The 25343-nt window shown below is 41.7% G+C and overlaps 2 protein-coding genes and 1 long non-coding RNA gene across 3 annotated transcripts in view; all 3 read right to left on the bottom strand.

Moving 5' to 3' along the window:
• LOC139443644 (multiple epidermal growth factor-like domains protein 10) overlaps positions 1 to 14111 on the bottom strand; it is a 33704-nt gene extending 19593 nt beyond the window's left edge. The window contains exons 1-12 of the mRNA XM_071224620.1: positions 14086 to 14111; positions 13556 to 13693; positions 12253 to 12399; positions 10197 to 10334; positions 7786 to 7932; positions 6983 to 7195; positions 4882 to 5044; positions 2978 to 3105; positions 2522 to 2687; positions 1744 to 1855; positions 1157 to 1232; positions 365 to 526 (exon numbers count right to left, since the gene is read on the bottom strand). Coding sequence (XP_071080721.1) covers positions 365 to 526; positions 1157 to 1232; positions 1744 to 1855; positions 2522 to 2687; positions 2978 to 3105; positions 4882 to 5044; positions 6983 to 7195; positions 7786 to 7932; positions 10197 to 10334; positions 12253 to 12399; positions 13556 to 13693; positions 14086 to 14107 — 1612 coding nt within the window. The 5' untranslated portion in view covers positions 14108 to 14111. The remainder of the gene's footprint in view (positions 1 to 364; positions 527 to 1156; positions 1233 to 1743; positions 1856 to 2521; positions 2688 to 2977; positions 3106 to 4881; positions 5045 to 6982; positions 7196 to 7785; positions 7933 to 10196; positions 10335 to 12252; positions 12400 to 13555; positions 13694 to 14085) is intronic.
• A 31-nt stretch (positions 14112 to 14142) lies between these two features.
• Positions 14143 to 15562, bottom strand: LOC139471450 (uncharacterized). The gene is made up of 3 exons (XR_011653839.1): positions 15401 to 15562; positions 14965 to 15071; positions 14143 to 14232 (listed from the first exon to the last, which is right to left on the bottom strand). It is a non-coding gene; the product is annotated as an uncharacterized lncRNA (long non-coding RNA).
• Positions 15563 to 15668: 106 nt separating this feature from the next.
• Positions 15669 to 23666, bottom strand: LOC139442033 (pro-epidermal growth factor-like). The gene is made up of 5 exons (XM_071222837.1): positions 23546 to 23666; positions 22864 to 23076; positions 17906 to 18068; positions 15840 to 15967; positions 15669 to 15700 (listed from the first exon to the last, which is right to left on the bottom strand). Exons 1-5 carry the CDS (start codon positions 23664 to 23666, stop codon positions 15669 to 15671), a joined length of 657 nt encoding a protein of 218 aa, XP_071078938.1.
• Positions 23667 to 25343: the final 1677 nt, after the last annotated feature.

The raw sequence follows: 25343 nt of genomic DNA, 5'->3' as shown, positions 1-25343 counted from the left end.
CTGTGGGGTTCTTTCCAAAATCTGAAACATAAGATTCGGTATCCGGCTAGATTTGTACTCTTAGTTCAGGTGATATATGTCTTGTCCTCGTTTAGTCTCTCATGTCACTAGGTTCATAACGGTTTGTCCAATGGTCACGACATGTGATGTACTTCTAAAACTGGACAAACAGGATATAAGAGACTTAAAATACGGTATTCGGTTAGATATTCACTCTCAGTATAAGTTATTTTTGCATAGATCATGTTTTGTCTTCCTTAAATCGCATTTTCTCAGAACGTTCATAACAGTTTATTAAGGTCCTATGGTCAAGACATATGATGTATTTCTAGGATTGGCCAGGCATGGCAAGCTAAGACGTCACCTCGAGTACAGTGGGGCCTTGTCCATCCTGCAGCACACCCACTGGGGCAGAGACCGTCCGTCTTGTTGCAGGGGATGTTGTCACTGCAGTGACCACATGGGACGTGACAGTCATCACCGTGACTTCCATCTGGACACTCTATGTCATGCAGATATAGAATGGCTAGGAATTAAGAGGCACCACACACTTTCATGAAACACAAATTATTGGCGTTACGCAGCCAATTAACAATTTCTGATGCTTGAAATGACCTTTACATATTTACACCATATATACAGAAACCATTAGTTTTCATTTGACCAAGTTTAGATCTCTTATCATAATCTGTGGATACGATTCGGTATACGGTTAGATTTTCACACTAAGTATAGGTGAGTTGTGTTTTGTCTCTCTTGTCAGTACGTTCATAACTGTTTGTTTGTTTACTGTTTGTTGTATGGTCACGACATATGATGTACTTCTGGGAGTGGACCTAAAGGATTAAAGAGTACATACCATTCGGTATTTGGTCAGATATTCACTCTTAGTATTGGTGATATGTGCATTGAATGTGTTTTGTCTTCGTTTAAACATCTTTTTTCAGTGAGTTCACAGCAGTTCATTATAGGTCCTACGGTCACAGCACATGACGTGCTTCTAGGATTGGGCCAAAAGGATTTTAGGGGCATATACAACACTGACAATGTATGACAAAGTCCATCTGGCAAGTAATACGTTCTACCCTCAGTGCACATATTCCCCATCCACCCTGGTTGACACCCGGATGGACAGCGTCCGGTATCACTCATGCACGGCCTATCGTCTCGACAATGTCCACACGGCACTTGGCATTCCTTCCCATGGGTACCAGGCGGGCATCCTGGAATTTCTAAAATACAAGTTATGGAACTGTTACTCCAAAACTACTCTTACTCTTACGATCCCTTAAATTTTAATCCAAGAATCCCAATGTAGACGTGTAGAGTTAATAAATTAATTCATGGGGATATTGTCTTTGAAATGGTTCTAACACGCAAAAATGTAAATACATCGGCGCACTTTATTCCGACAAGGAACAGGTCCAAAGCACATACACTGGGGTAGTGGTAGTGATACCGCATTGAGCTACAACTGTATGTCTTCCTGCTTAACGACTCCTTTCGAGTGGTCAGCAGGTTGGACTTATTTCTTTTAAATGTTAACAACTTGACAACAGCAAAAGGATGTTCACCTCAACTTTTGGTCTAGATGCCTTACATATTGACCTCAAAGATAATAATTCATAACGAAATGGTTATGTTAATGCAGAATTTAATGAAAATCGTTACAACAACCTCCCCGCGGTCTTAACGCCGAACACCCCACTATCAATCATGTAACTACTATATACATATTCCTACAAAAATGTCCCGAGTACATATGGCCCAGTCAGAATTTGCTTTGGCGGCCCTTGGGCAGGCCAGAATCCTATGATCGTGGGTCCGCATCCCGGATTCTCTCTGATCATGGTTCCTGGTTTATCAGCACCATATCATGTACCAATGTGGTCAACTTGTAACACCTGTATCACTTCTGTGTTTTACCCACATCAAGCTGACACGTCGTGATATAACGGAAATACAGTTTAAAGCAGTTAAAGCAACTATCTCACTCACTTCAAGATTTTCGAATACAAAAACCAGACAGGTAGTATATTTGCCGACCCCTGTAAAGACAACATTGTAGCACCCCTCTATTCAATCCTGTCACACAAATATATTATATTCACCATGTGGGTAGTGGAACACGCGGATGTGTCTGTACATTGACATCCCTTCTGGCGTTGATGTTGGTGTCAGTTCTCCTCCCGTTATTGGCATCGATAAATAGATAGACCTGGAAATATGGGACAGTAAGTATTTATTTGAAAAACAAACAGTAGATAGGTCGGTATTCAATGTAAGATTCTATTCTCCTTGGCGTATGCTTGCGTTTGGTTCGTTTTTTGTTTCAGATGTCGTATGATTCATATTTCTTCGAGTGAAAAAAGAACACAATAACACATTTTAATTGTTTAAAAAGCTGTATCACAACAGGTATATTACCATACTTCTCTTTAAAGACTCTCTGTTAATTCAATTTCATTGTAAAGTAATCAAGACCAATAAACACACAAATAGTATTCATGACATCACTAACGTTTCCTCCCGGTCAATGAAGTATAAAGTGTCGTTGTACACATCAAGATCGAAGAATTCCCGCCGGCGCCCAGTGTACAGTATAGATCTGGAAGTCCTTGTGGAGAGGTTTAGTGCCATCACGTCATTCAAGGATCCATGTTCATCAACCCAGTACAAATTGTCTCCTATATAACACAGTTAACTGTTACTACTATCAGCCTTTACCATATGATATGGCATATCTAGAATACTGGGAATACGTATGTGCAGGGAACAGTCTCTCGGAATCATACCTCCATACCAAAGTCGTGCATTATGTTCAGTTAAGTATACAACAAGACAGACAAACTTGGAAAAGGTTTAGAAATTTAAATTGAACCGTGTTACTTATGTTGTATGCGGGATGCCTGCCTTTTCGTGCTGTGCTTTACACGACTCCTTCCCTGACACATCTGGAGATTGTGTGACAATTTACCTGTTTTGTCTAACACCAGTGATGTAGGCCAGATGAGGTGGGACTGTACAAGGGTTTCTCTGTCATTCCCGTTGTAGTCAGCCACCTCGATTCTGGGAGAGTTTCCAATGTCTGACCAGTAGAGTTTCCTGTTTGTATAACATTAAACATCAACACCAGAGAATAATCAGTCTCGATTATCCGACGATACTGACTTTATTGGGCGTACAAGGCACAATAGCGGTGAAAGGTATATGAATGGATCACTGAAAATCACCGATGACACCAGGTGCTCGCGAAAAGGGAAAACACTCACAGTCACTCTCACATTAACACTCACACTCACACTCAAACTTCCACTCACACTCACTGTCACACTACCACTCACTGTCACACTACCACTCACACTCACTGTCACACTACCACTCACACTCACTGTCACACTACCACTCACACTCACTGTCACACTTCCCCTCACACTCACTGTCACACTTCCACTCACTGTCACACTACCTCTCGGACTCAGTGTCACATTCACACTCACACTCAGTGTCACACTACTGTTACACTCACACGCACACTCTCACACTCAGTGTCACACTAGCACTCGAACTCGGTGTCACACTACTGTCACACTCACACTCAGTGTCACACTACCACTCACTGTCACACTACAGTCACACTCACTGTCACCCTACCTCTTACACTCAGTGTCACACTCACACTCACACTCAGTGTCACACTGCCAGTAACTGTCACACTACCACTCACACTCACTGTCACACTACCCCTGACACTCACTGTCACACTACCACTAACACTCACTGTCACACTATCACACTCACTCGGTGTCACACTCACACTCACTCTCGGTGTCACACTACCACTCACACTCACTGTCACACTTCCACTCACACTAAATGTCACACTCACACTCACAGTACCACTCGCACTCGGTGTCACACTCACACTCACTGTCACACTTCCACTCACACTCACTGTCACACTACCTCTCACACTCACTGTCACACTACCCCTCACACTCACTGTAACACTACCACATAAACTCACACTACTCGTATACTTAAACTCACACTCACACCACCATTTAAACTTACTCACTCACACTGACACAAACAACCACAGAAACACTTTGGTTCTTTTCAAAACAAATGCTATCAGTGTCACACTACCTCTGTCACTCATTGTCACACTACCACTCGCACTCGGTGTCACACTCACACTCACACTCAGTGTCACACTACCACTCACACTCATTGTCGTACTACCACTCGCACTCGGTGTCACACTCACACTCACTGTCACACTTCCACTCACACTCACTGTCACACTTCCCCTCACACTCACTGTCACACTTCCACTCACTGGCACACTACCACTCGCACTCGGTGTCACACTCACACTCACTGTCACACTTCCACTCACACACACTGTCACACTTCAACTCACACTCACTGTCACACTACCTCTCACACTCACTGTCACACTACCACTCCCACTCGGTGTCACACTCACACTCACTGTCACACTACCTCTCACACTCACTGTCACACTACCACTCACACACGGTGTCACACTCACACTAACACTCAGTGTCACCCTCACATTCACTGTCACACTACCACTCACACTCACTGTCACACTACCACTCACACTCACTGTAACACTACCACTTAAACTCACACTACTCTTATACTTAAACTCACACTCACCCCACCATTTAAACTCACTGTCAAACTCACACTACCACTCACACTTAGTGTCACACTACCAATAACACTAACACCAAGACCAACACTCACACTGACACCAACAACCACAGAAACACTTTGGTTCTTTTCAAAACAAATGGTATCTACTTTTCCAGCTATCATATAAAACGGCAAACATGCTCATCATCATACCTTCTCTGTGTATCAGCTGCAAGGGCGTGTGGTCGACTCAAATCTGAACGTACAATCACTTCTTCCACTCTCGTCTTCAGATGATATTTCCCAATTACCGCAGTTCTATCATCGCTGTAAAAAAGGATCCTAGACCTCGGATCCAACACTATTCCTTGAGATTCTGCAAAAGAAAACATTTGTTGTAAGCAGAATCAATATGCCAATATACCCCATTTTGTGTATCTGAGGACCGACCCCAACACCAGCCCTGTTTCTGGCGCGATGTCTCTATCATGTGACAACAGAGACAACGACACGACTGTCTTCATTTGACACGATGAGTAATGAGTAGCCAGGACCAGCTAGTTTCTTCAGTGAGTACAAACACTCTCATTCCTTCTCTGTGTACGTTTGATTTGTTGTTTGTTTGTTGTTTAACCCCGCACTCAGCAATATCCCAGCTATATTACGGCGGCCTGTGTAGTATTTGGTCACATTGGTTGTACAATATTGCATAGGTTACTTAGGTTACTTATTATATGTGTATTATCATAACACCATGTGTCATAGTATTTCGCTGGCGTCGGCTGATAAACACGACGATATGCTACCCACTGTACTCATCTAAAGTAACAATGTCCGGTATAATATAATGTCCAGGATAAAAATGTCCAGTATAACAATATCCAGTATACCAATGTCCAGTTTACCAGTGTCCGGTATAACAATGGCCAGTATTACAATGTCCGGTATTACAATGTCCATATACCAATGTCCAGTATGCCAATGGCCAGTATACCAATGTCCGGTATAACAATGTCCGGTATAACAATTTCCAGATTAACAATGTCCAGTATGACAATGTCCAGCATAACATTGTCCAGTTTAACAATGTCCAGCATAACATTGTCCAGTTTAACAATGTCCGTCACAACAATGTCCGATGAAACAATGTCCGGTATAGCAATGTCAAGTAAAACAATGTCCAGTATAACAATGTCCGGTATAGCAATGTCCAGTATAACAATGTCCAGTATAACAATGTCCAGTATACCAGTGTCCGGTTTACCAGTGTCCGGTATAACAATGGCCAGTATAACAATGTCCGGTATAACAATTTCCAGTATACCAGTGTCCATTATAACAATCGCCAGTATAACAATGTCCAGTACTACAATGTCCCTATACCAATGTCAAGTATGACAATGTCCAGTATAACAATGTCCGGTATAACAATGTCCGGTATTACAATGTCCACATTAACAATGTCCGATATACCAATGTCCGGTATAACAATGTCCGGTATTACAATGTCCAGGATAACAATGTCCGGAATAACAATATCCGGTATAACAATGTCCGGTATACAAATGTCCGGTATAACAATGTCCAGTATAACAATGTCCAGTATACCACTGTCCAGGATAACAATGTCTGGTTTAACAATGTCCGGTATAACAATGTCCAGTATACCAGTGTCCGGTATACCAATGTCCAGTTTACCAGTGTCCGGTATAACAATGGCCAGTATACCAGTGTCCATTTTAACAATAGCCAGTATAACAATGTCCAGTATTACAATGTCCCTATACCAATGTCCAGTATGCCAATGTCCAGCTATATATAACAATGTCCGGTATAACAATGTCCGGTATTACAATGTCCAGATTAACAATGTCCGGAATAACAATATCCGGTATAACAATGTCCGGTATACAAATGTCCGGTATAACAATGTCCAGTATAACAATGTCCAGTGTACCACTGTCCAGGATAACAATGTCCGGTATAACAATGTCCAGTGTAACAATGTCCGGTATAACAATATCCAGTATAACAATGTCCGGTATAACAATGTCCAGTATACCAATGTCCAGGATAACAATATCCAGTATAACAATGTCTAGTATAACAATGTCCAGTATAACAATGTCCGGTATAACAATATCCAGTATAACAATGTCTAGTATAACAATGTCCAGTATAACAATGTCCTGTATAAGAATGTCCTTTATAACAATGTCCAGAATAACAGTGTCCAGTATAAAAATGTCCAGTATAACAATGTCCGTAGTAACAAGCCGGTTGTGCATGCCGTAGCTGATGAAATTATTCTTACTTTGGACGTCGAAAAGTTTCATGTAATTTCCACCATCGAGGTTCAATCTGCTGACAGAATGGGTGTCAAGATTGGACCAATAGATTTGTTCTTCAACTGGATCATAGGCAATATCTTCTGTTCCTTGTTGGTCGTGGTATAAGATGCCCTGGCTGTTTGCATCCATCTTGTAGATGTAGCCGTTGTGGTCGGTGATAAGGACGATTACTTCAACTGTGAAAGAAAGTAAGAATCCATTTCAAACTATTCCTACACAATTCGCTTGTTAAATGTGACAGTTTCAGTGTAGGGTTCCAGCCTTGTATGTAATAAACGCAGGGGTTCTGACCAAGGCGTGCAAAACAGCAGGGGCCTGAAGTGAGATGCAGGTTCGTTATTCGTTATTCGTTTTTCGAATAACAAAAAACAAGCCAGCACCGGGTTCGTTATTCAAAGGCTGTATATTAAACAACCAGAGTAATGTGGTAAAATACACTGAAACCCATTTAAAATATGACAGCAGGTTCGTCTTACATCATCACCCAAAAGCTGTTTAGTTATTCAGTACTTTTGAATCACGAAAAGAAAGCCAGCACTGGGTTCGTTATTTGAAGGCTGTACATTAAACAACTGCAGTAATGTAACAACCATCTTGGATTTTTACTGACGGTATACGGGCTCATGTGGGGTCAGTAGTTCTGCTCTCTGATTGATAACTTTGAGGCATAATATGATGTACTTCTAGAGTTGGACCAAAAGGATTTAAAAGGGAATATACAATAATGACATATGACAAAGTCCATCTGGCAAGGAATACGTTCTACCTTCAGTGCACATGTTCCCCATCCACCCCGGTTGACACCCGGATGGACAGCGTCCGGTATCACTCATGCACGGCCCATCATCACGACAATGTCCACACAGCACTTGGCATTCCTTCCCATGGGTACCAGGCGGGCAAACTGGAATTTCTAAAAAAACAAGTAATGGAAATACGATACTTTAATAATTGTCAATCAATGAATCCCAATGCAGAGTTTATTACGTGATTACTACATGGGAATACTGTCTTGGAAGTAGATCTACCAAAGAAAAATGCAACGTAATCGGCGCCAAAGTAATTGATCATACCCAAATAACATACATATGAGTAGTCGCAGTCATACTACGGCAAAAAGTTTATGTTTTCCTGTTCAATGACTCCTTTCAAGACGTCAGCAGGTTGGACTTATATGGAAATTGATGTCTATTAAATGTTAGCAAACTGACAATAGCGAAAGGGTATTCAGCTCATCTTCTGCTCAGGATCCTTTACAGATTTAAGACACTAGACCAACTATCCTCCAATTAGATATATGTTTGTAGAAAGGGTTCACGTGAACCATATTTACAGTATAAGTAAAGGTTGACCTCATTGATTTAAATTCATAATGAAATGGCTACATTAACACATAGTTTAATCAAAATTGTTAATTTGATGCCTTGAAGAAACATAAATCCCCGCTTTCTTAACACGGAACACCCCACTGTCATGAAACAACTACATATATGTTTTCATGTTCCTGCAGTAATGTCAGAAGTACACCCAAAGTCCATTTTGCATCCTTTAGGCTTGCCAGAATCCTATAAACGTGGCTTCGTATCCCAGATTCGCCCTGATTATGTTTCTTGGTTTATCGGCACCATACCATGATCGTGGGTTTCACCAAAGTGATAAACGTTTAAGTTGTTTCTATAATAATACATGCATCTGTGTAGGGCAACAATTCTCAAAACACATATGCTCTGTGCGCTTTAGCAACTATAAGACTGTTGAAACAGATATGTCTTAAGCTGAGATTTGAAAGAGGAAATAGTGGGAGCAGATTTTCCGTCAGATTGTTCCACAGAAACGATGCAGCATATGTTCTATTTCCGAAAGTACAGGTTTAAACACGGGAAACTGTTGTTGTTAAGATCAGAGAGTTGGTTGAGGAGAGTAAATCAGTAAGAGTTAACTGAGATAGGCAGGCTTGTAGGCATGGATGAGGATCTTACGGGTGACAAGTGCTGCATCTGGCAGCCAGCGGAGCGCCATTAGATGTTGGGGTACATGATCAAACTTGGAAGATTTGGATATAATTCTGGCAGCTGCATTCATGGTGGCTTGAAGTCATACACAAGGGGGCTGTTACAATAGTCAGTTCTGGATATCATAAGAGGCAATAGAAGTTCCACGGAATAGGGTTTTGCTAGATATGGACGAAATTTTCCAATATTTCTTGATAATTAGCTGTTTGGCACACCCTGGTTGCATGATGGTTCGGGTCTGGTACTACGCTCAGATTCTTCATGTTACCAGAATGAACAATGACAGCATCACCTATAACACGTTGTTGAACAGCTGTACATTCATGGATTTGACGTTTGGGACCTATCACAATAAATTCTGTTTTGTCCCGATTACGTTTCAGCAGTGTGGTGCCATCCATTACAGCTTTCGATCTGGACGACACAATTTCCAGCATCGTCATGTGAGAAACCAACATACAGCTGGTTAGCATTAGCACACTGGTGTTGATTGATTTCGTGCTTGTCACCAATTTAGCTGAGAGACCGTGCATATGGGGTAAACAGTATTGGTCCTAAGACAGAGCCTTTAGTGACACCTTGCAAAGTTTGTAGGCAGGAAATCGTCTTAAATTCACAGGTTTTTGCTGATATCTGAAGCTATGATAGGATTCAAACAAGCTAGTGCAGTGTCGGTGATATATGAGGATTGGATGCTTGATCGTATCAAATCCTGCCGATAAGTCTCACAGTCAAAGTAGACACAATTTATGGATAACAACTTCTATAATGACTGTGAAGACAACGTTTCGGTATAGATCCTTATACCGTTGTCAAGCAAGACTGAATGATGAACATGGTACAGAATATATATAATAAGTGGAGGATGAACAGTAACAACAATTGCATACATGAGTGGGATAACATGAGAAGGGTATGTAATGACAGCAGAAGGAGAATATGTTCTAAACACTATGTATTTACCTCGCCAAGTCTCGCTAAATACAATGTTCATTCCTAATACTGGCTTTCTACCATCCCCAAACACTCTCGTGATAACCTGTATATAAGCTTCATAGGAAAATTAGATGATTTCAAATGAATACTTTGTCCGACGTTTCAAGCTCATTCCTTTTACAAGTTTGGATGGAAGCTTGTAGATGATGCCTATTTACATAAATCTCACCTTGAGTACAGTTGTACCCAATCCAGCCGGTCTCACATCCTGAGGCACATCGTCCATCTGCTTTGTCACAGACAACTCCACCTTTACATTTGCCACAAGAATCATTGCAGTTGACGCCAAAATACCCATCTGCACACCCTGAAACATTAGACATTAAGAACGTCAAAGTTTGTACCTGTACATTGTCTACTATATGTCTCGTCTCACGGGTAGCAAGGGACATGCAAATGTAGAACACCGTCATGAGGATAAAAGTCAGAATATCACATGTACATAATGAATTAGTTCAACGTCAGTACATGTACAATCAACAGCCACCAATGCTTTTAACTGGTTGTTTCATATTAAATTGGATAAATAGTGTTTATCTTCAGTGTCCACTTGGGACGTGACTTCCATCTGGGCACTCCAGGTTATACAATGGCTACGAAATAAGAGGCACTACATAATATAATGAAACACAAATGATACGAGTTTTGCTAGCAATGATAATAAACTGAAGTACAAAAGAAAGTACACACCCCTAAAATATCATATATTACGCATATGGTTGAAAATGTTGTTACATTTTTGGCGCTATCGTAATGTAATGAACAAAACCATTGAGAGCATATCGCAGAAACGTAACCTTGACATTATGATAGGCAACAAAAGCACACATTGTGAAAATGGCAATTTTCTCCATTTGCACGTGCAATGTGCGTAGTAACAGTATAAAAGGCAGTGGATTCTATCGTTCATTACACATTCAATGAAAAAACACACAAGACAAATGCCACGTTTAACAGCAGCGGAGTGAGAGAGAGCCGTGGGAATGTCCCAAGTGGGGGCGTCGAACAGTCACATCGCAAGGACCCTTGGCTGCACCAGGCAAACCATTATCAGACTCCTTCGTCGTGTCAACCAGACTGGCCAGACATCCGACCGCCCAAGAAGAGGAAGACCGAGAGTGACGACCCCTGCAGAAGACCGGTACATACGCACATTTCACCTGCGCAACAGGTTCCTCACCATGGCATCAACAGCGTCGACAGCGTTAGGTCACCACATCAGCAGGAACACAGTCATGAGACGACTACGAGCTGCCGGTATCCGGGCTTATCGACCATTCCTTGGGATGACCTTGACCGCTCAACACCGTATCAGCCGTCTTCGCTGGGCAAGAAGAGTCAGACGCTGGCAACGTCGTGACTGGTCACGAGTCCTCTTTACCGATGAAAGTCGATTCAACCACTACCATGCTGACGGTAGAGTGAGAGTCTACCGACGTAGAGGCGAGCGACTGGCTGGAGCATGTGTCCAACAAGTTCATCCTTTTGGCGGAGGCAGCGTTATGGTTTGGGAAGGCATTTGCGGCGAACAGAAGACGGATTTGGTCATTCTCCACCAGACCCTGACAGCCCAGAGGTACAGGGACCAAGTGTTACAGCCGGTGATGATCCCCTTCATGCAGAGGCAAAGGCAGGGGTTTCTTTTTCAGCAAGATAACGCCCGACCACACACTGCTAGACTCACTATGGACTGCCTGAACCGTCAGAACATTCAGCTTTTGCCTCTCCGGACTTGTCACCCATTGAACACCTGTGGGACCATCTCGGTAGACAGTTGCGACGACGTGCACAGCCACCAACCACCATACCACAGCTGGAACAGGCTCTGCGAGAAGAGTGGCAGCGGATCCCTAATGACGTCATCCGACGGTTGACCTTTTCCATGAGAAGGCGTGTCCTGGCTTGCATTAACTCAAATGGGGGTCATACGAGGTACTGAGACCACTCGCATGGCCTTCATACCTGGGACTGTCATCATTTCTACAAGTGTGATTTTTGATGAGTGACTGCCTATGGACGTTATTGTCAACTGGAAAGTTTTATGTGGCCAAAAATCTTTAAATCCATTCTAAACATGTTTGAAAATGACTCAACAATGACATTAAACATTACAATCACAATAAAGTTTGCCCTGTCTTCTTTTACTGTCAGAATAGTGGGGTGTGTACTTTTTTTTGTACTTCAGTTTATATGACAAAGACCATCTGGCAAGAAATACGTTCTACCTTCAGTGCACATGTTCCCCATCCACCCCGGTTGACACCCGGATGGACAGCGTCCAGTATCAATCATGCACGGCCTATCGTCTAGACAATGTCCACACGGCACTTGGCATTCCTTCCCATGGGTACCAGGCGGGCATCGTGGAATTTCTAAATTACAAGTTACAGAACTGAATATATATATATACTCTTATGAACTTTTACATGTCAATCCATGAATCCCCATGCAGACATGTGGAGATATGGAAGATTGATGTATGGCGATATTGTCTTTGAAATAGTAACCAACACACAGAATGTAAACTTATCTTTACTCCGAAATGGATCTGAGGTGAGGTGAAATGGGGTTTAACGTCGCGTCCAAGATTATTCACTTACATAGCGTGCGTGTGCGTGTGTGTGTGTGTGTGTGTGTATGTGAGTGTGCGTGCGTGCGTGCGTGCGTGTGTGGCTGCTTCTTCTAGTCCCGACAGATGCCGATTTATAGTGCTACCTCACTGACAAACCATGTCACAGTTTAACATAAATACCCAACACGACGACCCATTTTCCTGCATCGTCATGTGAGAAACCAACATACAGCTGGTTAGCATTAGCACACTGGTGTTGATTGATTTCGTGCTTGTCACCAATTTTGCTGAGAGACCGTGCATATAGGGTTAACAATATTGGTCCTAAGACAGAGCCTTGAGTGACACCTTGCAAAGTTTGTAGGCAGGAAATCGTTTTCAATTCACAGGTTTTTGCTGATATCTGAAGCTATGATAGGATTCAAACAAGCTAGTGCAGTGTCGGTAATATATGAGGATGGGATGCTTGACCGTAACGAATCCTGCCGATAAGTCTCACAGTCAAAGTAGACACAATTTATGGATAACAACTTCTTTAATGCCTGTGAAGACGACGTTTCGGTACAGATCCTTATACCGTTGTCAAGCAAGACTGAATGATGAACATGGTACAGAATATATATAATAAGTGGAGGATGAACAGTAACAACAATTGCATACATGAGTGGGATAACATGAGAAGGGTATGTAATGACAGCAGAAGAATAATATGTTCTACATATCCAGTATTAGGAATAAACACTATGTATTTACCGCGCCAAGTCTCGCTAAATACAATGTTCATTCCTAATCCTGACTTTCTACCATCCCCAAACACACTCGCGTGATAACCAGGATATATGCTTCATAGGAAAATTAGATGATTTCAAATGAATATTTTTCCGACGTTTCAAGCTCATCCCTTTTACAAGTTTGGATGGAAGCTTGTAGATGATGCCTATTTACATAAATCTCACCTTGAGTACAGTTGTACCCAATCCAGCCGGTCTCATATCCTGAGGCACATCGTCCATCTGCTTTGTCACAGACAACTCCACCTTTACATTTGCCACAAGAATCATTGCAGTTGACGCCAAAATACCCATCTGCACACCCTGAAACATTAGACATTAAGTACGTTAAAGTTTGTACCTGTACATTGTCTACTATCTGTCTCGTCTCACGGGTAGCAAGGGACATGCAAATGTAGAACACCGTCATGAGGATAAAAGTCAGAATATCACATGTACATAATGAATTAGTTCAACGTCAGTACATGTACAATCAACAGCCACCAATGCTTTTAACTGGTTGTTTCATATTAAATTGGATAAATAGTGTTTATCTTCAGTGTCCACTTGGGACGTGACTTCCATCTGGGCACTCCAGGTTATACAATGGCTACGAAATAAGAGGCACTACATAATATTATGAAACACAAATGATACGAGCTTTGCTAGCAATGATAATATATGACAAAGACCATCTGGCAAGAAATACGTTCTACCTTCAGTGCACATGTTCCCCATCCACCCTGGTTGACACCCCGATGGACAGCGTCCAGTATCAATCATGCACGGCCCATCGTCTCGACAATGTCCACACGGCACTTGGCATTCCTTCCCATGGGTACCAGGCGGGCATCGTGGAATTTCTAAATTACAAGTTACAGAACTGAATATATATATATACTCTTATGAACTTTTACATGTCAATCCATGAATCCCCATGCAGACATGTGGAGATATGGAAGATTAATTTATGGCGATATTGTCTTTGAAATAGTTCCAACACACAGAATGTAAATTAATCCGTGCACTTTACTCCGAAAAGGATCAGAGGTGAGGAGAAATCGGGTTCAACGTCGCGTCCAGGAATATTCACTTACATAGCGACGTGCTTGCGTGCGTGCGTGCGTGCGTGTGTATGGCTGCTTGTTGTAGTACGGACAGATGCCGATTTATAGAGCTAGCTCACTGAGATACCATGCCGCAGTTTAACATAAATACCCAAAACGACACAGTATAATGACTCCGAGCCGACCAGTTCTTGTGTTAGCCCCTTTATGCCAAGCGTCAGACAGGGAAACAACAAGTACCAAGTGACAAGTATCTTTTAACGTCTTTTGGTAAGACGTGGCCGGGAATCGAACCCCGGGCCTTCCGCTCTCTCCCAGACCACGGAGGCGGTCGAAGGGATCAGAACCCAAGCACTTACATAGGTATGTAAAGAAGCAGTAATACTACTGAGTTCCGCATGGTGTTACAAGTCTATCTCTAGATTGTTTAATGCAAAACCAGACAGGTAGTATATTTGCCGACCCCTGTAAAGACAACATTGTAGCACCCCTCTATTCAATCCTGTCACACAAATGTATTATATTCACCATGTGGGTAGTGGAACACGCAGATGTGTCTGTACATTGACATCCCTTCTGGCGTTGATGTTGGTGTCAGTTCTCCTCCCGTTATTGGCATCGATAAATAGACAGACCTGGAAACATGGGACAGTAAGTATTTCTTTGAAAAACAAACAGTAGACAGGTCGGCATTCAATGTAAGATTTCATTTTCCTTGGCGTGTGCTTGCGTTTGGTTCATTGTTTGTTTGTTATGCTTAACGGTGTTAATGTTTCAGAAGTCGTATGATTCATATTTCTTCGAGTGAAAAAAGAACACAATAACACATTTTAATTGTTAAAAAAAAAAGTATCACAACAGGTATATTACCATACTTCTCTTTAAAGACTCTCTGTTAATTCAATTTCATTGTAAAGTAATCAAGACCAATAAACACACAAATAGTATTCATGACATCACTAACGTTGCCTCCCGGTCAATGAAGTATAAAGTGTCGTTGTACACATCAAGATCGAAGAATTCCCGCCGGCGCCCAGTGTACGGTATAGATCTGGAAGTCCTTGTGGAGAGGTTTAGTGCCATCACGTCATTCAAGGATCCATGTTCATCAACCCAGTACAAATTGTCTCCTATATAACACAGTTAACTGTTACTACTATCAGCCTTTACCATATGATATGGCATATCTAGAATACTGGGAATACGTATGTGCAGGGAACAGTCTCTCGGAATCATACCTCCATACCAAAGTCGTGCAGACAAACTTGAAAACGATTTAGAAATTTACATTTAACCGTGTTACTTATGTTGTATCCGGGATGTATCCGTACGGTGTACGCTTGATTTCTGGAAAAGGGTTACCTGCCTTTTCGTGAGTGGGTAACACTTTTGTGACAATTTACCTGTTTTGTCCAACACCAGTGATGTAGGCCAGATGAGGTGGGACTGTACAATGATTTCTCTGTCATTCCCGTTGTAGTCAGCCATTTCGATTCTAGGGGAGTTTCCAATGTCTGACCAGTAGAGTTTCCTGTTTGTATAAGGGCACGCTTATATGGGAATCAGAAATATCAGTAACTTGATTTAGGTTGTACATTTTGGACCGGACATACAAGAAAATAAGCTCCTGCTCCATTCCATTTCAGTGAGACAGGACGTAAAATGTCTGAACTTTCAATCACCCACACGAACAAATGAACTCACAATACCACACCCACTCGCACTTACGCTTACACACATGCTCATATTCACGCTTACACCCACACTCACACATCACTGACACTCAAACTCGCTCTCACACTCACACCCACTCTCGCATTCACACCCACACAAGACCAACACTCAAACTCGCTCTCACACTCACACCCACTCTTGCATTCACACCCACACAAGACCAACACTCACACTTGCTCTCACACTAACACTGACACTCACACTAACACTCACACCCACTCTTGCATTCACACCCATACAAGACCAACACTCACACTCGTTCTCAAACTAACACTAACACTCACACTAACACTCATACGCACTCTTGCATTCACACCCATACAAGACCAACACTCACACTCGTTCTCAAACTAACACTAACACTCACACTCACGCCCACTGTCACATTCACACCCATACAAGACCAACACTCGCTCTCACACTCACACTAACACTCACACCCACACCCACTCTCACATCCATACAAGACCAACACTCACATTCGCTCTCACACTAACACTCACACTCACACCCACTCTTACATTCACACCCATACAAGACCAACACTCACACTCGCTCTCACACAAACACTGACACTCACACTAACACTCACACCACACCCACTCTCGCATTCACACCCATACAAGACCAACACTCACACTCGCTCTCAAACTAACACTAACACTCACACTCACACTAACACTCACACCCATACCCACATTCACATCCATACAAGACCAACACTCACACTCGCTCTCACACAAACACTCACACTCACACTAACACTCACACCCACACCCACTCTCACATTCACACCAATACAAGACCAACACTCGCCCTCACACTAACACTAACACTCACAGTCACACTAACACTCACACCCATACCCACTCTCACATTCACACCCATACAGTACCAACACTCACAAACGCTCTCACACTAACACTGACACTCACACTAACACTCACACCCGCACCCACTCTCACATTCACACCCATACAAGACCAACACTCACACTCGCTCTCACACTAACACTAACACTAACACTAACACTTACACCCACACCCACACCCACACCCACATTCACATCCATACAAGACCAACACTCACACTCGCTCTCACACAAACACTGACACTCACACTAACACTCACACCACACCCACTCTCGCATTCACATCCATACAAGACCAACACTCACACTCGCTCTCAAACTAACACTAACACTCACACTCACACTAACACTCACACCCACACCCACTCTCACATTCACACCAATACAAGACCAACACTCGCTCTCAAACTAACACTAACATTAACACTCACACTCACACTAACACTCACACCCATACCCACTCTCACATTCACACCCATACAAGACCAACACTCGCTCTCACACTAACACTAACACTCACAGTCACACTAACACTCACACCCATACCCACTCTCACATTCACACCCATACAAGACCAACACTCATAAACGCTCTCACACTAACACTGACACTCACACTAACACTCACACCCGCACCCGCACCCACTCTCACATTCACACCCATACAAGACCAACGCTCACACTCGCTCTCACACAAACACTAACACTAACACTCACATCCGCTCTCGCATTCACACCCATACAAGACCAACACTTACACTCGCTCTCACGAGCGAACACTTTTTTCCTTTTCAAAACAAATGCTATCTGCTACACCAGATCAATAAACTATCATGTAAAACGGCAAACATGCTCATCATCATACCTTCTCTGTGTATCAGCTGCAAGGGCGTGTGGTCGACTCAAATCTGAACGTACAATCAATTCTTCCACTCTCGTCTTCAGATGATATTTCCCAATGACCGCAGTTCTATCATCACTGTAAAAAAGGATTCTCGAGCTCGGATCCAACACTATTCCTTGAGATTCTGCAAAAACATTTGGTGCAAGTTCGAATAAATATGTCAACATAACCCTATTTGTGTATCTGAGGATTGAACCCAACACCATTTATGTTTCCGGCCCTTTATCCCAGCTATGTGACTACTATGTTTTCAGTTGCGTAATGAGTAATGAGTAGACAGACATGGTTAGTTTCCTTCTGTAAGTACTAAAGCGATCGTAAGTCATAAGATTTGAACTTTAGACCTTTGTTGAGGTTGGCTTCTTATTTCATGAAACAACCTTAACTGAAGCCTCATTTACATGTCGGCATTTACTTCTGTGAGTATTTTAACACACGGAATAACTTATGTAAAGGAGTTAAAGTAAATTGACTCTGTTTTCACATGACCATTTATCCAATTAGAGTATCTATGATTTGCATACCGTGAGATTTGATTATCGTGAGATGTCCTATTTTGAACCCTTTTTTAACCTTTTCAAGTCAGACATAGGTACGCGCAATGAGTTGACTGTCCGTATTTCCTATGTCCATGCCTTGTCCTGGGATTAACGAAGGTTTCAATGCATGGGCAAGGCAACGTCCACGCATCCTGTGGAACGATATTGTCAGATGAACGTCACTGTCACAATGATTGGTTGGTTGGTTTGTTGTTTTACGCCGCATTCAGCCATATTCCAGCTATATGACGTCGGTCGGTAAATAATCGAGTCGAATCGATTACATGCATCAACCAAGTCTGACGACCCGATTCCGTTAGTCGGCTCTTATGACAAGCATAGTCGCCTTTTACGGCAAGCATGGGTTGCTGAAGACCTATTCTACCCCGTATATTCAGAAAACCTTCCGCATAACACAAGAAACAATTAATTTCTTCAATGATTCCCTGCCCGAAAGAGAGCCTACTGAACTCCATCACAGAGTTGCCATAGCTATGTACTAGTTAATGCTGGATACCGCACTGTCGATAATCTGGTTTGGGTTGGAATGGCAACTGTATGAAAATGTGTGCACGCAGTCTGTGGAAACTGAAATATCGGAAAACCTGTAACCTTCCCTACAGGTGCTGAACCCCATACGATTTAAATCAATTTAAAAATTTACTTCGGGGATTCAAAAATTCAGAGAGACCATAGATGGTACCCATATCCTTCTTGTTGTATCAGCCATTGCCTACGGCGAAATCCTCAATCGAAAGGGCTGGTAATCAGTCATTCTCCAGGCTACATATGACTACAAATATCACCACAGAACCTTTGTGAAATGAAACATGGGAGCTACAAGAACATTGCGGATAGAGGCAAGCAAAGATGGCCATGACGATGTTGACGATGATCCTCTGCAAAACGCAAACAGCCTGCGTAATGACTTGGCATACACTTGGCAGCACATTTCGTCAATGCCTGAAAAGTCTATGGTCGTCAAACTTGTCTGTGGTATAATACTATGCCACATCAATCCTCATTGGACACCGCCATCTGTACCACAAACACTGATGATGAATAACATGCTGCAATGTGTACTAATAAACCTCTGAATAAACGTACATCACGTAAATTACTTATTGTGATTTGATTCTGAACAATGTAATGTACAACACACATATTCATTTATCTATGACAGAAAAGAAAACGATCGGTATCTGTTGCACCGTTGGCACAAAAAATAAAGGTTCTGAAAGACGTATCGTAATAAATTGTAATCGATTGTCACATTGGTGTGTGACGAGGAAATGTAGCATGTCTGGTGGGGTAGACAAATGGATTGTCATGGATACCATGAAATGACCAGAAAAAAAGTTTCATAGGCATGGTGGTATCAGTTTGCATACGTGAGTAAACTACAATGCCCCTACACCCCAATGTCTTATACCCCGTTCACATGCGCCTCTATACATATGTGTGTATATGTGCATACGTGTGTAGAAATACATATGTGAGTATCTTGTCTTGTGAACGCCTTTACTTATGTGTATTTATTTACATCAGAAGGAAATTTGTATCATGTCTGGAGCAGGTGTAAATATAAATCTGCACTGTGAGTATATGTTGCAATGTGAACGTTTATGTCAACGTAAGAGGATGATCTAATTAATATCTATTCTTTTGCCAACACCAAACAAATTGTCAACTGCAAACAAATTGCCATGCGTATATACAGAGTTGAGCGGACGGTGTTTTCTTTTGGCTTCAAGGAGTCAAAAAGATTTGTACACACCAAACACATGTTGCTTCACGCGAAAAATATTCGGTGAAGTAACTCTCTTCTCATTCAACTTTGATTGGAAAACAACCTGTTTTGTGTTGAAAGTCGTGAACAGACTGGCGAATATGTGTACCTTTCACCATTTACATACTTTATTTACACACCTAAGATGCTTTTTTGTGTGAATACATAGTAACATTACATATACGCACGTGTGTAAAGTTACACGTGTAAAATTACTTACGTTAGTAAATGTTGTGCATGTGAACGGGGTATTACAAGACATAGTTTACTCATGGGGTAAAATACTTAGGGAGTAAATATACTATTACACGAACTCTTTTGGTGGTGTGTAAAAGTGTTTGAAGAGTATTAATACTCACGTGTGCAGAGCCGTTTTCATGACATATTTACTCATCCGAAGTTAATTTACTGTTTATACAAATAAACTTACGTAAGTAAATGTGTGCATGTAAATGAATATACCTGAAGTTACGATCACAACCCACGGTTGGCCTCACTCTTCCTTAACTCACTAAGGTTAATATTACCTATGTATTTATTCCATGTATTTTGTTTGACTGTGAAGTTTATCTTTTTATTTTTAGTATTTACTTTCGAGAAAATTATAATCATGGAAAGCAGTTTCACTAATAAACTATTTTAAACTTTCGGTTTGAACCTCAACGTTAATACAGAAACACGGTCATATGGTACATTCATACTTAAACTGAACAAAACTAACATTCCCATATGACATCTTATATTGACAATTTGTATTTTTTGCCAATACTATTTTTGTCTCATCGTAATTGTCCTTCTATGCTCACAAGCACATGTTTAACGCCGCACTCAGAAATATTCCAGCTATATGACGGCGGCATGTTAGTAATCGAGTCTGGACCAGTTAATTCAGTGATTGACATCATGAGCTTCGAGCCACGCAATCGGGATACGATGACATGTATCAACCAAGTCAAGGGAGCCTTACCATCCGATCCCATCGCATAGTCGCCTTTTACGGCAAACATGCATTGGTTGCTGAAGACCTATTCTACCCCACATCTTCACGGGTCAGTACATCTTGTAAAAACCCGCATTGCTCTGCCATATACAGTAAACTACGGTTATAACGAACTCAAAGGGACCACTAATTTTAGTTCGTGATAACCGTAGTTCGTTATAAGCATATATATGCATATATACAAAAAATGGCAGGGACTAAAAAATAAGTTCGTTATATTGGTCAGTTCGTTATAAGCGTGTTCGTTAAAAACGTTGTTTACTGTACAAAGACAGGTTACACTATGGACATAAAGAAATGAATGATGATCATTCAGATAAATTGCCGAGCCATTGTTAATTACCGGTCAAAGTTAAGCCGAGGTGAGATTGTTTTGTGGAACAGGGCCCGACTGTCAACTGCCTCTGTCTAGAAGTAGCTCATATGCGTTCGCCTGGTCGCGAACTCCTGGTGTCTTCCCCACGAACACCTGGTGTCATCACCACTATAGTAACTTATGAACACATGCTTTTGGTATAGTCGGAATCGTAAAATCGACACTGTATTTGGCAGAGATTTATTAGGAAGAGAATGAATATTGAAAAGGTTTTGTCGCTTTAATGTATATGCAGTTATTTCAAGAATAGCTCATATGAAATACTAACTAAATTATCTAAGTGCCCTCTAGACCCCCACCCCCTCTCGTTCCTAAGGGCCTGCATATGACTGCATATCCACCGCCCCGACTCTCGTAATTAGACCAGATGAATCATTATGTGTTGGAAGTAGCTAGTTTCCCTTTTGTTAGTACTGATCCTCCAACTCCTTCTCTTTTCTGAAGTACGTAGTTGGTCACATTGGTTGTTCAATATTGACAAAAATATTGCATAGGTTACTTATTTGGACAATGATATATGTATTATTATCATTACACCATGTGTCATAGTATTTTGGTGGCGTGGGATGATACTCATACTATCAACCACTGGTTAGTTGGTCCAGGCTCGACTATAAGCTATATCGCAACCATATGGAAGTAAAGAAAGACAACGTATTCGTGGTATGAATATGTTGCTTCGTAATATTAGCGAAACAGTTGTCATTAATAGTGTAATAATATGCTTCCTCCCGTACTCATATAAATAAATCGATTTTATTCAGTATAACAATGTCTGGAATAACAATGTCCGTTATAGCAATGTCTGACATAACACTGTCCAGTATAACAATGTCTGGTATAACAATGTCCGTTATAGCAATATCTGGTTTAACAATGTCCGTTACAACAATGTCTGGTATAACAATGTTCTGATAACAATGTCCGTTATAGCAATGCACAGTATAACAATGTCCGTTATTACAATGTCCCGTATAACAATGTCCAGTATAACAATGTCCGAAATAACAATCTCCAGTATAACAATTTGATTTATTACAATGTCCAGTATAACAATGTCCAGTATAACAATGTCCGGAATAACAATTGTCCAGTATAACAATGTCCGGAATAACAATGTCCAGTATAACAATGTCCAGTTTAACAACGTCCGGTATAACAGTGTCCAGAATAACAAGCCGGAAGTTATACCATAGCTGATGAAATTAATCTTACTTTGGACATCGAAAAGTTTCATGTAACTTCCACCATCGAGATCCACTCTGCTGACAGAATGGGTGTCAAGATTGGACCAATAGATTTGTTCTTCAACTGGATCATAGGCAATATCTTCTGTTCCTTGTTGGTCGTGGTATAAGATGCCCTGACTGTTTTTATCCATCTTGTAGATGTAGCCGTTGTAGTCGGTGATAAGGACGATTACTTCAGCTGTGATAAAGTACAAATCCATTTCAAACTATTCCTCCAAAGTTCGCTTGGTAAATGTCACAGTTTCAGTGTAGGGTTCCAGTAGTTTATGTAAGAACACACGGGTTTTAACCAAGGCGTGCAAAACAACATCAAACTGAACATGAAGTGACTACAATCGGCAGTTGATGTTATGTTATGTTACAAAGTAGCTTGCGGCTTGAGGTTAACACCAGTGTCAACATTACTTCAGTTTCAGCACTGGGTTCCGATTTACTGAGACACAAACTGTTCCTGTATAATACCAATGAACAGAGGCGTTGGGGAGACCTAGTGGTTACAGCGTTCGCTCGTCAGGCCGAAGACCCTGGTTCGATTCCCCACATGTCCCCCGCCGTGATATTGCCGGAATATTGCTCAAAGCGGCGTAAAACAATACTCTCTCACTACTAATGAACTGTAGCGGCAGGGTAGGTAAGTGTGAACTTACCTGGGGTACTGCTACCCAACAGCATCAGCAGAGCGAGATACTCCACCATCAGCCACTGGCGTGAGGCCATGGCCAAACTGATGCAGAATCCCGCAACACGGACCACAGGGCGGAAAGACATGATGTCACAGACACAAACAGTTTTATAAGTCCTGCTTTCTGAAGCTCGTTACAATGGTAACGTGTGGACTTGCTTTACATGGCACATGGTAGTCGAAAAGAAAGATTCAGCTACGTTATATTGTTATAGAGTGTAACATGCTTTAGCATGGTTAACACATGCTCATGATATAGTCGGAGATTTCTTGCGATTGTGGATTGGGTTTGTCAATTTCAATTACATACATGTAAACAAGCACATGATGTCCTCACCATCTTGTTTGTTCCTTACAATGGACATTGTTTTCTCCTCACTTCCCTATGGTTTTTAAAGAAACAACTTTTCCATTTGATGTTACCTTGTGGATACACCTGACTGCCATCATTTTCTTCGTTACCTCCACGGTATTTGTGAGGACAATATGACATTCAAGCGTAAAAGCAAAAAATATTGATGCCAGTGCCTGCTTCACTTTATATTATGTATAAAATAAATTACATATAGTAAATTGCGTGGATCGATGCTCGTGATGTCAATCACTGGATTGTACGGTCCAGACTCGATTATTTACAGACCGCCGTCATATGGCTGGAATATTGCCGAGTGCGGCGTTAAATAACAAACAAACAAAGTAAATTGAGTTACATATGACGGTGTTAGTAGGCTTACGCGACATATTCGTATCCCTGATTGAGGATATACACGAATACGTCTGCATCATTGTGCAAGTGGGTGTATCCTGTCATCTGGGCCAGGCAGCATGGTGCAATGCGGTCATGGCGAAAGTCCATCATGTACGCTCAATTTAACAGACACAAAATGAATTAGCGGAAGGGTGTATATCGTCAAGGTCAGGAATAAAAGCTGGATATACTTTGTACCATTTAGGCTTGGATGCAGAAAAGTTCTGAGCCTAACTATAATGGACTGCGTCGATTGGGTTACTAATTCTATTTAAACCCCTACCCAGCCCCACCCCATCCCTCACCCAACCCCCCAACCCCAAGCCCCCAGGGTCCACGCCCTTCTGCCAGCGATGCTGAAGTGTCTGGATCCCACTGGTGTGGTAGGGCACCTCGTGGTTGTGTGTGAAGTCTTCCACACCAGACATGGCGTCATCATTATTTGCATTTAGCCTGCCAGAGAGTTTTCTTTTCAAGATAGTGAAGAGGTGGACAGATGACAGAGGGTGTTCAAGTCACAGTCTTGCATTTTAGCCATGGCGACAACAGACGTGCACACATGCACATTGTCCTGATGGAATAACACCTTTAGTGAGTTTTAGTCTTGATATTCTAACGCAGTTGCCTGAGCAGACTAGCATAATATTGGTAAATACTAGTAATGGTCTGACCTTTCGGTAGGTGGTCCACCTGTTAAATCAAAGGAAACCTTTTGCGCCACCCTTCGAAAATGTTAGCCTGTATACTTTTACGGTGAAAAGAAGAACTGCATCCTAAATATACTGATGTAAACAAATAACGTGACTGTAATAAAAAATAGGGCAACCATTTGTTTGACGTTATACTTTGTGTTTCTTCCTGGGATGACTGAAAGGTGTTTGCAACGTAGGAATACATTTTGACCAATTTTGTTCTAATTTTTGCTATTATTTTTAACATGTTTTCTTATCTTTATCAGTAAATTTCACGTTAATCTACATTAGTATTGCAATTGTTTGTTCACATATTGCAATTA

Source organism: Haliotis cracherodii, unplaced genomic scaffold, assembly GCF_022045235.1.
Source record: "Haliotis cracherodii isolate W230 unplaced genomic scaffold, xgHalCrac1.p SCAF_1, whole genome shotgun sequence".
NCBI classification, from domain to species: domain Eukaryota; kingdom Metazoa; phylum Mollusca; class Gastropoda; order Lepetellida; family Haliotidae; genus Haliotis; species Haliotis cracherodii.
Note: the sequence above shows the minus strand (reverse complement) of the source record. Positions and strands in the feature narration are given on the sequence as shown.